At 39.9% G+C, this 17,704-nt stretch overlaps 1 protein-coding gene, 1 long non-coding RNA gene and 1 pseudogene across 3 annotated transcripts in view; 1 reads left to right on the top strand and 2 right to left on the bottom strand.

The window, feature by feature from the left end:
- Positions 1–8,487, bottom strand: part of RAB10 (RAB10, member RAS oncogene family) — a 57,745-nt gene extending 49,258 nt beyond the window's left edge. Inside the window, exon 1 of the mRNA XM_006910292.1 lies at positions 7,609–8,487. Coding sequence (XP_006910354.1) covers positions 7,609–7,735 — 127 coding nt within the window. The 5' untranslated portion in view covers positions 7,736–8,487. The remainder of the gene's footprint in view (positions 1–7,608) is intronic.
- On the bottom strand, positions 3,538–3,656 carry LOC112478656 (annotated as a pseudogene).
- Positions 8,488–8,517: 30 nt separating the features above from the next.
- On the top strand, positions 8,518–11,177 carry LOC107195552. Of its 2 annotated transcripts, XR_003045856.1 has the most exons (3): positions 8,535–8,622; positions 8,939–9,391; positions 10,904–11,177. It is a non-coding gene; the product is annotated as an uncharacterized LOC107195552 (long non-coding RNA). The 2 variants fall into 2 exon arrangements; XR_001516738.2 differs by having other exon boundaries at positions 8,518–9,391.
- Positions 11,178–17,704: the final 6,527 nt, after the last annotated feature.

The following is a 17,704-nucleotide window of genomic DNA, read 5'->3' as shown; positions in this document are numbered from 1 at the left end:
CACCAACAAATGCTGGTGAGGACTGCAGAGAAATTAGATCACTCACATGCTGCTGGCAGGAATGTAAAACAGTACAGCCACTCCGGAAACAGTTTGATAGTTTCTTATAAAATTAAATATGTAATGACAATATGACCCAATAATTGGACTCCTGGGCATTTAACCCAGAGAAATGAACTTATAATCACAGAAAAACCTATACACAAATATTCATAGCAGCTTTATAAAAACTGGAACCAGTCCAGATGTTCTTCAACATGTGAATGGTTAAACTGAGGTGAATGCAAAATCATGGAACACTACTCAACAAAAAATAACTACTTATGCATACAATAACTTGGATGAATCTCCAGGGAATTACTCTGAGTAAAAACCGATCTCAAAAGATTACATCCTGTATGGTTTCATTTACATTTGTAAAATGACAAATTTTATAAATGGAGGACAAATTTTTGGAGGGGAGTATGAGGGGAGTGAAGGAAAGGGGTATAGATATAAGGGAATACCCAGGATCTTCGTCCCTTGGAACTGTTCAGCATCTTGACTGTACATGAATACACCAGTGATAAAACTGTAGAGAACTGAATATACACACACACTGAGTACAAAACTGGGGAAATCTGAATGTAAGAATGGTACACTGGCACAGATGTCAATATCCTGGTTGTGATACTATATTACAGTTTCACAAAATGTTACCATTGAGAGAAACTAGGCAAAGTGTACAAGGGATCCCTCTGTATTATTTTTTTACAACTGCATGTGAATCTACAATCGCCTTAATAAAAATTTCAATTAAAAAAAGTCTGCATAAGCATTGCTATTGATACAAAACAAATGAACACTGTCCTCCACAGTTCTGATTTTGATACGTTGTACTTTTTGGAATAACACTTTTTCCATTTTCTAATGTTTTACAACCTTGGATGCTCTGTTCATGGCTCACACTGGAAACTTAATGTTGCATCACCAGTTACTGTTCTCCTTAAAAATCTATTATTTTTCCTCTGGGAAGAAGGATAAACATCAAGCAATCATTTTTGCTTGTAACTCCAATTATAAGGCACTGTCACCAAAGAAATTTTTTTTTCTCATTTCAGATTTCCCTTCAAATGAGTTTTCTTCACCAAAATTTTATCCTAGTCATCTTTAAAATTCTTTTTCTTACAATCCAAATTATTCCATTAATCTCCAATATTCATCTATTTGAAGGAAGTAAATCCATAACCTGTACAAGACTTTTGTCAGTTTTATGGGTTCAGACAATGTTTTATTAACCTCAACATCTTGTGTAGCAATTTTAAACTCTCCCTTTATGACTGACTTAACTATCTTCATAAGCAGCTATCTCATGCAGCTCTTTACCTAATAACACAATTTATATTTGTGCTAAATAATGATTGTAAATTAACTCTCTCAACAAGTCCCTACTTCTCTGTTCACCATAGATGCTACCACAGCACTAACTGGACAACCGTGTACTTTTAAAAGTTGAAGCCGATTGCCACTAATTTTCCTATAATACTTTCCTTTTTACAAACCAAACAGGAATATCAGTATTTCCTTTGCCACATCTTGTATATTATACACCATAATTCTTGGAAAAAAATTAATTATTCCTAATATTATCAGCTCAGCTACATTATGCAAAGAACAAGTAACTTGAACGAATACCTTAATATTTGGTGCTGACTTGTTAATTCCTTACTTCTGCCAAAACAAAAACAAAACAAAAAATACTGCAACTCCACTTTTCAAACTGAAATTGATGAGGATAATCACCTCATTATTTTTTTTCCAAATAAAACAATGAAATTCTTAGAATGAAAAACACAGTCATGAATAGGACTGGATCTGGATTCTAGTCAAAAGTCTTTCACTAATTAGCCATATAATATTTTGGAAATTACTTCCCCTTCCCGGTCTGTTTCCTGACTCTTAAAATTCATTGTAGGGATTTTTCCAGCATTAAAATTCCGTGATTCTAACATTCCAAGGAGTTCTATGTAGATACATAACAAAAAGACAAATCTGCCTTCAATATAAAAAGTGCAGAACAGTGACACTAAAGCATGGGAAAGTGCTCTAAGGGATCCTCTTGACTCAATCAAATATCACTGGTTAACCATAGCCATCACATGGAATAGGGAGGAGCTATCTGTGATTTAGAGAGCTGGGTTAAGTGTTAGTTTTAATTTGGGTGTTGGGTTTCCCTTTAAATATACATGACAAAATTTACCATTTAAACCATTTTTTAAATTGTAAAAAAGGACCTCATAGCATAAAATGTACGACCTTCACCATTTTTAAGTGTATAGAGTAGTGTTAAGTATATTCACATTATTGCACAACAGCTCTGCAGAATTTTTTCATCTCACAAAACTCAAACTCTATACCCATTAAATGACTTATTCTACCCCCTACCCCACCTCCTGTCCCTGGGGACTATCATTTTACCTTCTACCATTCTTTGTTTCTATGAATTTGACCTCAGGTACCTTGTATAAGTAGAATCACACAACATTTGTCTTTTTGTACATTTTAACCATTTTTAACTGCGTAATTCAGTGGCACTGAATATGTTCATATTGTTATGCAACCAGCACCACTATCTCCACAACCTTTTCATCTTCCCAAAATGAAATCTGTCCCATTAAGCAGTAACACCTCATGTGCCAGTCTCCAGAGCCTAGTAACTACTATTCTACTTTATGAATTTGTCTATTCTAGGTATCTCATATAAGTGATTTCATACAATATTTGCCCTTTTGTGTCTGGCCTGTTTCCAACAGGCCAGACACAAAATATTTGGAAACACTGTAGCACAGTGTTTCCAAACACTGTGGTAGCATACATCAGACTTTCTTTTTAAGGCTAAAGAATGCTACATTTTGTGTATCCATTAAACCCTTGGACAGGGTTGTTTCTACCTTCTGGCTACTGTGAATAATGCGGCTAAACAGGCGATAACAAGTGCTGGTGATGATGTGGAGATAATGAAACCTTGGTGCATTGCTAGAGGGTATGTACAACAATGCAGCCACTGTGGAAAACAATAGGGTGGTTTCTCAAAAAATTAAAAATAGAATTACCATATGATCCAGCAATTCCACTTCTAGATATATACCAAAGAGAACTGAAAGCAGGGACTTGAACAGACAATTTTATGACAAAGTTCATTTTGATGTCAGCCATCCTAATGGATGTGAAGTGATATCTCATGGTGGTTTTGACTTGTATTTCTCTTATGATTAGTGACGTTGAACATTTTTCATATGCTTATTGGCCATTCGTATATTTTCTTTGGGAAAATGTCTAGTTTTTAATCAATCCTAGAAATGTGTGGTCGAATGGAAAAAATTATTCCTTAAGCATTCTGGCATTCCGGCAGCATGAGCCACTAGCTTACCTAAGCATCACCACAAAGTATAGACATGTTTAATATGACAAAGGTTTTGCTCATTTCCTCTCCATATAAAATGGGCTCAGTTCAATTTAATCAACAGTTTTTATGTATTTTATTTTTTACTTTTTTTATGCCTACAGCACCTGGTATTCCTAGGTGGTCTCCCATCTAAGTACTAACCAGGCCCAACCTTGCTTAGCTTCCGAGATCAGACAAAATCGGGCACATACAGGATGGCATGGCCGTAGACTTAATCAACCAGTTTTTAAATGTAGGTTAGTGGAACCATCCTACTCTTTAAAAGCTTTGTAAAAACACTCAAAAAGACAACAAAAAGGATGCATTCATTACACTTCTCTTAGAGGCAAAAAAAAAGCCTTTACCAATTTAATTTCTTGCACAGAGCTCAAAGACTATTCCTCTTAAAAAAAAAAAAAAAAAAAATCCCTGTGGAAAACATAGTAAGTCTAGAGGTGGAAGGAGGATTAACACCACCAAAAGGTAGCATGTTCAGTAAAACAGCCCACTAAAAACTTCTGCTTTGGGACAAATCCATGTAACTACAATATCACTAAAGCGTAATGCTTTCCTAAGCTCATACTGTCAAGACGGTTATGGCCAAATCAACCATTGAATTCTGCTCATTCAAAACCAGTAATTCTCTTTAGGAAATACTTCTCAATTTTTGAATTTCTAAGATCAGTTTTACCCTAAAATTACTCTATGAGCCAAACAGCTGATATTCTTAAGTAAAATCTGATCCCAATTTACATCACATATATAATGCTCAGAAAGCAGGTAGAAAGGAAAACATTAAAATAAAACTAGCCCCAATTCTATATTAGAAGAGCCTAACTGTACTACCTGTCTGTCTGCTTTCTATCATTATCATGCACCTATAAAATGCAGGGACTCTTCGAGGTGCTTAACTTCTATCACAAAAAAAAGAAAAGGAAAGAAAAAAGAAAAAAAAAAAAGATGTCTGAGTCTGTGCAGCTATATTCTAGGGCCCTTCGATTCACTTTGAGATCAGTGAGTGTGACATACCAGTCATTTGTTTTTGCAGCTGTTTGCAATAAATGACCATAAATATAATTTCTGATATAGATGTGTGGGAACTGAAAGTATACAGAAAAATTTAAATACAGTAGTCTCTGTGAGCACTGTAAGCAATAAAAGTCCATAAAAATTATTTCTTCCAAGAATCAATAACCAATAAGTAACTAAAATGACTGTGCCTGAAATAATGAGGGCTTTCCTTATATTGACAGTTGGGCCCTTTTGATCACCTGCAAGGTACTTACTTCTATTCAAACCTCAGGAGGTTTTAACAATCAGGTAATAACTCAAATTTCACTATCACTGATAATTACAGAATGTTTTAGATTTTTTAAAAAAAGCAAAACAAAAAGAAACACCTCTAGTCAACTGATAAAATTTAAAATGTTCTAAAAGTAGTATACATTCAAAGTACTTCTAGTCACCTGCACAATAGCCAATTAATTGGCTAGTTTAGACTATTTAGACACTTACAGTTCAATATGGTAGCCAAAAGCCACATGTAGTTATTGAGCACTTGCAATGTGCTTGAGTTGAAATATGCTGTAAGTATAACACACACTAGAGAAAAACAATGTAAATATCTCAACAATTTTTAATCTTGATTATATAACAGAATATTTTGAATAAAATGAGCAAAAACATATTAAATTCTTTTACTTTTTTTAATGTGGCAACTAAAAAGTATTATCTTTGTAGCTAACATTCTTTCAAACACTGGTTTAAGACAATAGGAGACTTCTAAAACTGCACACAGAGCTAATACATGTGTTGGAGCTGTACTCAGGAATTTTATGTATTTATTCATTTCTCAGCTTACAAACTGTTCAACACACAACAAAAATCAAACATATCAAACATTTTTATATCAAAATATAAACTTTTTGGAATCTAAAGTGAAACTGTTTAGCAGAGCACTTTCAAATATTTGGGTGTCCACTGTGTGCAGGACATACAATCCACAGAGTAACCTGTGCTGCCTCCCTTCAGCAGAAGGGTCACATATTCTATATGAAGATAATATGCACTGTGCTCCTACAGTATGCCTGGCACCATGCTAGTTATTTTACTCTCATTGACCCATAAAATCCTCACAACTACCCTATGTGGTAGGTACTATTATTAAAGAAAAAACTGAAGGAGACAGGTTAAGCAACTTGCCAAAGTCTCACAACTAGTGACCTGCAGAACCAGGATTCCAACCCATGAGGTTTAATTCAAAACCACCACACATTTTCCCAAGGACTCCACAAAAAGATTATGTCATCATCTTACAGGATTGGGTTTTAGTTGAGTCCATTACAGAAAGAGTGAAGTAGATGGAGTTAATGCTTTGCTTCCTACTCTCCGCCTCACCCTTTCAATGGCAGATTACAGTTGACCACGTGAATTAAATTCCTGATTTTACTACAGGCGTATTCTATGCTCCCTTTCCCAGAAAGGCCCCTCTTTGATCCAATTCCTATTCATCCTTCATGCTTCATTTTAGATATCTCCACGCAAGCCAACTTGAACTCCCCGATTTAGGCTAGTCACCCCTCCTCCCTATGTTTACCCCTACTGCAGCAGTTTCCACAGTCCATTGTCAATGTCCTCACTAGACTGCTCCTAAAGGAGTATATTCTCCGCCTATTCCCAGTGCCTAAAACAGTACCTAGCATTAGGTGCTCAATAAATATTTGCTTTACTATCTAACCACCTGACCCACCCAGCTACAGCTAAAAGTAGAATAGTAAAAAGCAAACTTAATGGTAGGAAGTGCTAACCCACAGGCAGAGATAAGTTCTAAGTTTCACTAAATTTATGGCAGGTCAAAAGAACAGTATGATACTCAGGAAATAATTATTACGATTACGATGATGTCCCTCCTACCTGCCCCCCCCAAAAAGGAGTAAAATCAAAATCCACTTAAAATTATCACTTGCCCAATTAAATTTCAGTACAATTTGTTTTATAAGGATAAATTAAGTAGCTGATATATATCTGCCATAAGAAATCCCATTCGACAATTTCGGTAATGGTACAAATTGTTTGAAATCAGCTTAATTTTGACAATTCCCAGAATTTAAAGAAAACCGCAGTTACTTTTTAATTTATTTTTATTTTTTCGCAGTTACTTTTTAAAATCATCTAAATATTAAAAGTTACACTTAAAAATGGGTTTCACTGCACTGTCTCAAGGTTGAGTGCTGGCCTTCAAGTGACAGGGGCAACCATGTGTCCTTTAAGACATTTACTGTGTTGGGAGTAAACGAATTTCACAGTTAATTCATTTTACACAATTCGTGTTAACGCCACTAAATTTTCTAACTAGAGTCAAAAGGGGCTTTCCTAGAGCCGTCTCTTTTCCTAAACGGGAAACCGATTGAAAAGGTCATCTTTAGCTCTTACCTCCACACTAATTCTGAAACATGAGGTAAAAGTACATTAGACGTACTATGGCAAAACTTTCCTGTAAATTCCAGCATAAAGTAGAAGGGAAAACGTCAATCTTTCGGGTTTGAGGGGAGAAAAACTGATCATCACCCTTAGATTACTGCTTTTGTTGATGTCTCAGAAAGCAACGTTGAGGCAAACGTGCCAGAGTCCCACCCCAAGCACGAAGAGCCTCCAATTGTTTGACACATCAATGGATTAGTCAACGCAGGGCAACTCACTTGCCCCCTCTAATTTGCTTTAATTATTCCTCACACAAACCCTCAAGTTTACTCCAAGTTATGACCATATGGAATCTTCTCTTTGTCCTGAAGTATAAATTCAGGCCTTTACCAAACGTCCACTACTGCTTCAATCCCAAGCACTAAAAGCCCTCGCAAATATCGTACATCTAGTAACGCCACACAAATGTGGAAAAAGCCAGTCCAGTCGCTTAAAGAAATAGGATTCTGGAACACTGTTAATGCTGCATATTTTTAACAGCAGGCACTAAGCAGAGTGGGAGACTCGAAAGCAAAAGACCGGATGGAAAGCATGGGAAGACCCCGCCCCAGCAAGCTTGATGCCGACTCAAACAGTAACTTGGGTCGGTCGCCTGGAATCGGAATCACTGAAACAAAGGCGTATATTACGGGAAGCCAAGAAGTGTGGAGTACAAGAAACGGTTTGCAGCTAGAGCCCGTACCCCATCCTCCCACAGGTCTTACCTATGGTGGAAATAAAGGTGGTATTGAAGGCATCATCCGAAAAACGAAAAAGGACGCAGGTCTTCCCCACTCCCGAGTCTCCGATCAGGAGCAGCTTGAAAAGCAGGTCGTACGTCTTCTTCGCCATTGGGAGGAGCGGCTCAGGCGCTCGCCGCCGGCGGCCCCAAGGGATCGGTCCCTCTCACTATGGCCAACTCACTCGGGCGTTCTCAGGCCGGAGGACCGAGGAAGCGTGGGAAAAAAAGAGGGTTCGAGAGGGCGCGGGCGACCTACGAACGGCTTCGTCGAAGGAGCCCCGATGGTGGCGGCGTCTGGTGCCTCCGAGGGCGGCGACCGCGGCTCCACCGCCTCTCCCAGCCGCTCCGCCCGGTTCCGGGGAGTCGGTCGGGACAAAATGGCCTCCCCTCCCCCCTCAGGGCTGCTCGGCCGGGACGCTCCCACGGGCGAGAGAGCAAGCTCTGCCGTCGGGAGAGCGCGGCGGGCGTGAGGACAGTCTCTCTCCCGAGCAGGAACTGCGCGCTAGGTCGCGGCGATGGCAGCAAAGGAGGACCCTGAGCCGACGAGCTCAGCTACATAGCCACAGGAAGCCGAGGCGCCCGGGCAAGAGCCACCTTTTCCCCGTGCCCTCTCACGCCGGCGTGCGCGCTGCCTGAGACGCACGCAAGGACGTACGCCCGCCCTTCCCTCGTGCCCTCGCCCTGCGGCCCGCCTCTGCGCACGCGCGCCAGAGGACGGGGGCGCATTCTGGGGCGGGGAGAGGAGCGCTAGGTCTCGGAGCCAGAGTCTAAGGCCGGACGGAGACGAGAGAGGGGTGGGGCGAGAGAGGGCGAGGCCGCGGGCGCGCTCCCTGTGGCCGCCTGATAGGGTGCGCGGCGTTACGAGCACGCCCCGCAGGGAGGCACTGCCTAGTGACTGCGCAGACGCGGCACGCTGGAGCAGCCCCTTCGTACTCTTTTTCGCTCCCAGGCTCGCCCTCCAGGCTGCGCTGAGGATGCTCCGGGCCCTGTGTGTCGTGTGCGTGTGTGCGTGTGTGCGTGTGTGTAGCTGTCCTTGACTCAGCGACGGGCTTGGGTGGCCGTGTGTTCCTGTGTAGCTGTAGCTTGTAAACGCGAGAATAAAATAGCTCCCTGAGTCATTTGATAGCCTCTTTGCTAAAATGAGACGCATCCTGGCGTGCCCTCCGTCGTGGACTATTTATGACAGGGGTTTAACAGTAGCGCTCCATCCCGATTCACTTAAAGAGCAAGAGTTGGCGTTTCAGGGAACAGGAGTTTGAAATGGAAAAACTAGCCACGCTGCTCAGGTCGGGATGATGTAATCTGCCTTCCAGGAGAGGAAGTCTGAGGAACACCTGGGCGCAGGGAGAACCTCCCCACCAAGTGGAAGCTGCGGTGCTGTACTCTACGCGGATAACACGCTCCAGGCCTTGGCGGTCCTTTTGGAACACCGGACGCTATATGAAGGGGGCAGGTCCCTTCCTTCGCGTCAAAATCGAACGACCAGTGTCCAAAATTGAAGGATAGTGAAGCCAACGCCAACTGACGCTGCCTCTTCTTACACTTTGTCATACGCCTTCCCTCTCTCCCCATCAGTCTTATTTATACCTCCCTTTTCCTCTTTTCTGTAGGTTAAATATTCATACTCCTGCCCTACCATTATCACTGATTCATCGCTCCAAAGCACACCTAGGATGGCAGAGTAGTTGAACCTGGTGGGCTGGATCAACCTGAAACCAGAGAAAATGCTGAGACATCTGGAAAGCAAGAAATGGACTGAGAAACAAGTAAAAACTACATTTTACTCCCTTCCCCCACTCAAATGTTTGTGTATTTAATGTATAATTAAAATTAGGCTTTCAGACAGTTAGGGTAATCATATTTCAGTCTCCCGTTTGGAGACGTGTCTTAAATTCTTCCTTTCCAACCATCCTTAAAGCTTCATTACTGAAGAGTCTTGTCTTCTCTAATACACTTCGCTCTTCAGTTTGTTTCTGTGATCACTCTTTTAAGTTTTGTCACTTAAACATTCTTTCCTTCAGTTGGGAATGTCTTATTAAGATAACACCAGTAGCTAGGGAAATCACAAAATGAGCTATGGTCAATGTTTCACAGGTTTGTGATCAATTCAGACGTATAACATTGAGCACCTCAGGAGTATCCTCAGTGTTAGATTGATTCTTCCTTTCAAAATAAGTTGTATTAACTCAAGCCACAGTGTTGTAAGCATTTTGGAAATGTTATGATTTTTAAATGTAGACAGCCTAATTAATTCCCCTACATATATTTTGGGGATAATGAGCAGCTAAAAATTTAAAATTAAAAAAAAAACTTCATCCCGGTTTCCAACAGTTTTATCAATTAGAGCCTTTGCTCTATGGACTCCATATTCTGAAACTTTAAGAACTAATTATACTCTTTAACAATTTTATTATTGGGTCAGTATCATAGAACTTTAGAGCTGTCATGTCTTTTAACCCATTTCTCTTTTGCCCTAAGAATACTCACTGCTGCAGCATTTACCCTGCGATAACTCACAGGTTACAGCCCTAACCTTACCCCCAAAATTTCCCAGGAACTATCTCGCTTTTATTATAATTTTTGCATCATTCTAGTATATCGATAGTCTTTGGAAACAAATGACGTCATTTTATTTATAGCTTTCTGGTTTTAGTAGTGGTATTTCCACTTACAAAATATAATTCTCGATCACTAAAAATGTCAAATCCTAGAAAACATAGCGTTCCTACGCATGATGTTAAATTAATGCTGGCAGCGAGCTGCACTTTTTTTTCTAAACAGGAAGTAGGTTAAATAATAATTCAACTCCTGAACATAATTTACAGATGAGTCTAAGGCTCAGAGAGTTTAGGGACTTGCCAGAGGTCACACCGTTAGTGGCAGAGCCAGCACTATAAAGGCAGGGGAAAAAGGAAGAAAACCTCCACAGGACATCATATTGCTTATAGGAGAGACTTAGGAGGCTCAGCCAGTACTTGATGTTTGCCTTCCCTAAAGTTAATTAAAAGTTTTGCTGGAGTGAGGCCTAAGCATCAAGCTGTATCCACTACTGAAGGCAGCTGGAGTGATCAGGCATGAGAGAACCCTGACTCTAGAAAAAACGAATAAAATGGGGAACTATGTAGTGAAAGAAAATGCCAATTTAGTATCAGCTTAGGGCTTATGCCCTTTTCAAAACTGCTTTATAAAAATCTAGCCCAAATATTTACAAAGCCAAGAAAGAAAATAAGTATTTTTTATGTTTATAATATTAAGGTATTATTTCTGTATTTTTCTAGAAAACACACAACTGGCCAGCTTATAGTTCCAGTCTTCAGCTTCAACTCTCAAGACCTGCCTTATAAGAAATCCCTGCCTCAAAAGATTGACTCAGGATCATCTTTATCCCTCCTTCTGTGTATGTTTTCAAGTCTCTATACCTGATTTCTTCCTCTTTAATCCCTCCACCCCTTGCTCTCTCTGTTCTTAAGAATAGAGTGAGTCTTCCCTCGAATGGCAGCCCCAGCTGCTATGTCATAACCTTACTATAAAATCTACCCATCTAGTCTCTGAGATTTTGCCTATTTATATATTGCCTATTTGCTCTGTTCACATTCCCAATATCCCCCCAGGGACTTACATGACATGCTAAATTCTGATTGCCCAGAGGCTACAACTTTTCTTATCACAATAGCCTGCCAATATCTGCTCTGCCTGCATATCTTGATTTAGTGCTACCTCCTGTTAGAGAATGATTGCCCCTGAGCCTTCCCCAGCTTACTGGATGTATTTGTTCTAGTCTTCTGAGAGGGATGCCTCAGTTCTGAAGTGCCGGCCTCAGTTGTCACTTAAGGAGCTCCAGGCCCTAGCCAATGAGCTTTATATTGCTATCCCAGTTTCCACACACTATTCTACAGACCAGCTGAACTAGTCTTATTTCCTATAGTTACCATGTATCTTCTTGATCTCATGCTTAGTTTAATATAGTTCTCTCTATGGGAAATGCATCCTCTACTCACACAACCTACATCCTTTCAACTTTCAACTTAAATGTCCTCATCAGAGCCTGTCTTTCTCAACACCCTTGCTAGAAGGAACTTGTTTCTCTTTTGAATTCCCATAGTACTACAGCACTTTTAAAAATCAGTTGATTCCCCCTTCTATTTCACAAGTAATACATATTTATTTTTAGATACTCAGAACCTGCCATAAGCAAAACAAAAAATTTTAATTATTAAAACTTCTACCCCTAGCCAAAGAGATGGTTATGAAAAGGGAGGGAGTATGGGAGTATATGGAAGGTATTGTGATAAATTTGCATGGTGACAGATGATTACTAGAATCAGTGGGGCGATCACATTATAAGTTATAAAAATATTGAATCACTATATTATACACCTGAAAATAATATAACCAATATACGATCGTATACCAACTATACTTAAACTAAAAAATAAATTAAAAAAAAAGAAAAGATAAAACTTTTACCCCCAGAGATCACCACTGTTAACATTTTGATGAATGGCCATGGATATTCTTCTTTCTATAGTTCTTTATTTAGACATTTCTTATGACACATTTTCTACATTTTACAAAAAATTCTTATACGCATATTATTTTCTCAAATTGGAATCTCGAGCGATATGACTGTTGTATATATCACTTTGCACAGTGCCTTGAATATATCAGAACATCAAAACATGTTTATTGAAGGAAAAAGCAAATAAAACTCAGATTTACATTTTTTTCATGGAAAACAATACTAATTTGGAGAAATTTTTAAAATGTTGAAAAATAATTAAAAATTCAAAAGAAATGAATGAAAAGATAGTACTTTGGAGCAATATTTTATTTATTTTAGAAAATACATGAAGAACTTACCAAACTCCATCATCGAGTTTATTTCTGTGAACAAGAAATACTGTTAAAGCTAATAGAGCAACTGTGATATAGCAGAATGAACATTAAACTTGGAGTCAGACAGCGTAGACTCAGAAACCAACTCTCCCACTGACTAGCTCTGTGACAATGGAGGATTCATTTAACCTCACATTTTCCTCATATGTCAAAAAGGTATAGTACTCCAAGAGATTGTTTCAAAAATTAAATAAGATAATGGAAGTAAAAGTGTTTTATATAGCATAAAACACTATGCAAATATAGTGATTACTACTATTAAGGGGTAAGAGCGATGAATTGCACCACAAGGGAAAAGAAAGCAGGAAAATTGCAACACTAGTTCCTCAGATAGTTTATATCTTGCAGGGGGAAGAGACTCAGGGTTTATGGAACTACTAGTCCCACTGCCGGGTTCTTTGCATGAAGCATTTTAATCTTCAAAATAGCTTGCTTTGGTAGTTACTTACAACCTCACTTTCCAAGTGAGGAAATTGAAGTTCAGAATGATTAGTGATTGTCTACGATGACCCAGCTAAAATGAGGTAGAACAGAGAATCAAGATCAGATCACTGTGACTCCACTATATCATGCCACGAGTCTATTAATTTATAAGTTATATATGTAACTTCATATTTCTTGGCTTGGCATAGGGTTAAACCCTTTTCTTTTTGTCATTGTCTTTTTAAGTCTGAAAGGTCTTTCTCTAGGTCTTGACACTTGAGGATATAGTTTTCTGCAGAGAGATCTAAGGCTAAATTAATTTCTGTTCCATTTAGGTTCTAAGTCTCTCCCTATAACATCACCCATTTGCTTTAATTCTGCCCTCTGGAGCAACACAGAATAAACTTTCCCCCATATTCACATGATAGCTCTTCAGCTATTTGAAGATAGTATTGGAATTTTCCTCTAAATTGTTCCAAGCTAACACTCTTCACATAAGACAACTCACAGATAACTATCAGTACTACCATTCTGGTTTGTATATGTTGCTCTTGGAATGTGGCATTCATAATTTAACACTGTGCTAGAGTTGAGGACAGAACCCTATGGAAATACCCAAATCAGGCTAACACTAGCAGGTAAGAGATATAAGGGCCAATTGAATTACTCCCTAACATTGAGGTGATTTGGTACCCGATTGAGAAGAAACCGCCTTCCAAACCAAGCTTCCATTGTAACCATTCTTTAAGTTACTAAAGCTATTTAATTATGATAAAATTATATCTTACATTTACAAATTTAAAATAGACAAGAAAGAAATGGCAAGTCACACGAGTATAAGAAAAATTATAAAGAAATGTTCAAAATCACTTGTAATCCAAGAAATTAAAATCAAAACAATGAAATAATATTTTCTGCCCATCAGAATGGCAAAAATTAGCGAGATGGATAATACAAAATGTTGATGAGGATGTGGAGAGATGAGCATTCAATTGTATAGGTAGTGGGAGTACAATCTGGTCCAGCCATTCTGGAAATCAGTCAGCCAATATTAATAAATGTGTACATGCCTGTGACCTAACAATACCTAACTCTTGGGTGTGTCCAAGAGGAATTCTCACATAGGTTCATCATGACTTTGTTTGTGCCAACTAGATGTTGAAATTAATCTAAATGTCTGTTATTAGGGGAATGAATAAATAAAATGTTGTGGATGCATATTGAGTTCAGCCAGATTACAAAGGATGCCTTGGGTTTGAAAATTGGCTAAAAGGACAACTCAGACCCAATTCAAGGTTGTTATCACTTCAGTTTGCTAATAAACTAGCAAATAAAGCAAAGAACGATGTCTTCCTAGTTCCTCACAAAAACAGGCCCAAATTCTGGTGATCGATGCGAGCCATTTAGAGGGAAGAAACTAAGTTTTTATAGGTTTTGACTTGAGGAGGGGCTGGGTCAGCATTCAAGCGTCTACCATCTGCCGTGTAAGAAAATTCTCTGTTGTACAATTGGGCCTAAATCAGGCCTATCCATTGCCTACCCCATCTTGCTATAAAATATTGTGTAATAGTATTAAGCTAGTACTAAGCTGCACATTCAGCAACATGGAGAATTGAAACAAAACAAAATGATTTATAGTACAATTTCATTCATGTAAATTAAAAACATAAAACAATTTTGAGGTTTTATACATATTTAATAATGTACATCAAATACATTAGAAAGGGAACTTTTGGAAAGGTGGCTAATGAGAAGGGAAGAAGGGAAAAATATGAAATGAAATAAAATGAGCAGGACCTTGCACAGATTTAAAATGTCAGTAGTCAGTGTGCTAGGAAGTGAGGATGATTAATTCAGTGCTCTGCCTCCCAGATCTAAATTTTTAAGCAGAAGTGAGGAGGAGATTAAATAGTACATGGAGATAGAAAAAATTGATATTGATCCTCCTTATAGATATCAGAATAACAGCCAATTGAGAAAAAAGACTATTTGGTTTGGTTTGATAAAATAATACAGATTCTGGCTGTTTGCTTTTATGTTTAATTGCCACTTAGCATGACAATAGTTATGCAGATTTTAAAATTTGTGACAGATGTGTTTGATCGCATTGATTTGATCATGGAAGCTGGCTCAGACTTTAAGGAATTGTCTGTTCACGAAGTCTGTTGCTCAGCTCTAGTTGTCACTTATCAGCCTTTGCCCAGCCCTGTCTGATTCCAGCTCTTTGGACTAAGCACCCAGTTATTTGCAGGCTGCCCCACCCCTTTCTTGGAGCCAGAGAGAGAGTAGAAGCACAGGATATCAAAAGTCCTCATGCTACATACCCATTGAGTTAGACTCTTCCAAAATAATACCTTGGTACAGCCATCTCTATTGTCCAAAACACCCCAAAGAGGAAGCTAGACCCTTGCCCATGCAGTTTGTACATCCAGATTTCCACTGCCTTTTGCCCTGCTTCAGGGTACTGGCGTCTTGACAGCCAAAGGAAGATCCTGTTTCTTTGCCTTGTTCCTTCCAGTGCTAGTCCCCCACCCCTTACCCAGATTTACACTCATTTCCTTGGGTAATGGATATTTATCAGGTCTTTGGCTGCCCAGCATTGAACCCCCTGCTTTTGACTAGGAAACTCTCCACCACGAGTATTCAGTATGCAGAGCCCTCTTCCCACTATATTTCCTTCCCCAGCACCCAGCACCCATTACACCCCCAAACACACATTTAGGCTGTGGGGACGTGAGCTGGGTTCTACCAGTCTGATGCACCAGCCCAAAACCTTGACACGGGGGTTAATGATACAAAGGAGGATGGACTGGGCATGTACTAAGAAGGCGGTAGGGTGCAACAGCACTTGGTTTCTAGGGCACCTATGTATAATATAATATAATATAACATAATATATAATATGTTTAATAATATTCCCAAAGCCAGATGGTATCCCACCCAGGTTCAGTGCCAGCCACAGTTGTGCTGCAGGATTTCTTTGGTGTCCTGCAGGAACAGTGATAGCATCATTGTCTGGCTTCAACAGACTACATCTGTGGTGTGTTTCTGCCCCCCAATTTCTTAGCCTGATTCTCCTGCCTTCCCAGTAATTCTGAGAGCTTCCCAATAGCCTTTCAATAAATTTATTTTCTGCTTCTATTTGCCAAAGTTGGTTTGTGTTGCAGCCAAGATCTCTGACTGACATACTTGTTTCTGGTAGAACTCCTAGGGTGACTCCAACTTTGCCTGATACTCCCACCATGTCCACTTTCTCTTTCCTGTCTTCTGCTGCCCTTGCCACTTGGACCTACTGCCCCTCTGCTCAAACTTGGCCTCATCTGCCAATCTCTCTCCCAAGGCTGCTGTACCTTTAATCCCTCTTTCCCATGTCTCCACTACCTCCCTCTAGCCCCTCATTAGGGCTCAGACATCCTGTGCTGCCAGCCTGTCCCGAGGCCTGGACAGCTGGACGGTCATCCTAATCCGCCTAGAGCTAACAGGGGAAAGATTCCTCAGATGCTAGAAGGAAGGGTGACCAGGAAGAAACAGGCACAGGCAGAGAGATGGGCGGGTAGCAAAGACTTTTACTACCTTTATATTTTACCTAATGGTACAAGCTGTCATTTACTAAGTTTCTACATTGTGCTGACCCTTTATATGCATGACCTCACTCTAATACTTTGAGGTAGGGGCTACTATAATCCCCATTTTCAGATGAAGAAACAAGTTTTTAAAGAGGTTAAGAGGGATAGAATGAGATGATGCCATGGATCTCCTTCAAAATAATTGGAGAGAGGGGAGATGAGTAAGGTATAGATGAAACAAGATTGGCCATGAGTTGATAATTGTTCAAACTGAAGACTAGGTAAATGGAAACTCATTATACTATCGTGTCTACTTTGTATATATTTGAAATTTTCCATCATTAAAAATATGTTGTGTTTTCTTTTAAGTTGGGAAAGTTGATCTAAGTCATACAAATAATATATGATAACACTGGACTGAGTTCCAGGTCCTCCTGACTTCAACACCTGCTCTCTTCACCTCTACACTAGATTCCTAGTAAGATACCCAAAAAGACCTGAGGAAAAGATTTTTAGAGGATTCAAAGGGGATTCAGAGGCCTCTTGACCAATTTTTGCTCCTGTTTTCTAGGTACGTTATGGTAAAGAACAATAGAGTATGGCCAGATATTAATTCCCCATGCCTAGAGCCTATTACAAAGATGCTCTCGTTTTCTCTGCCTGCTTCTGAGTAGGTGCAGAAGCAGCACATAAGAGAGTCTTTGGCAGCTAAAGTTTTCTAAAAACACCCAGGCAACAGCTGTCCTTGTGCTGTCACCTGACTTGCCAGGCCCTGAGTCAGCACCACTCCTCCACCCCACCCCCTCCCTGTCACCCTAGTCGTCTCCCCCTTCCTCCACAGCCAGATCTGACTTGCTCTTTCCTGGCAGGGCTGAACCAGTTGGGCCAGTCCAGCCCTGCCCTATGCCAGCATCTTCCTTAGTGGATAGCTTCTTGTTCCTTTACTCTCACCTGGGTGGGTCCCCACCCTTGCACTGCCTTTGTCATCCTGAGCAGCCACCTTATGCCTGAAACTTTAGCTGTGAAGGGAGTTGAAAGACCTCCGAGCTGTCGGGGATGTAGACAGGGCTCTGGAATCTATACCTGGGTAGAAAGGAGGAGCTGGGCACCAGCATCTCCTACCATCTGCCAAGGAAAGTCTTCCTTCTCTGGGTGACTCTGGGATTTGCTTTAGGAGAAGAGCAGAAGAGAATA

Source organism: Pteropus alecto, unplaced genomic scaffold (genome assembly GCF_000325575.1).
Source record: "Pteropus alecto unplaced genomic scaffold, ASM32557v1 scaffold61, whole genome shotgun sequence".
Taxonomy (NCBI): domain Eukaryota; kingdom Metazoa; phylum Chordata; class Mammalia; order Chiroptera; family Pteropodidae; genus Pteropus; species Pteropus alecto.
This window is presented reverse-complemented; position numbering and strand designations above follow the sequence as displayed.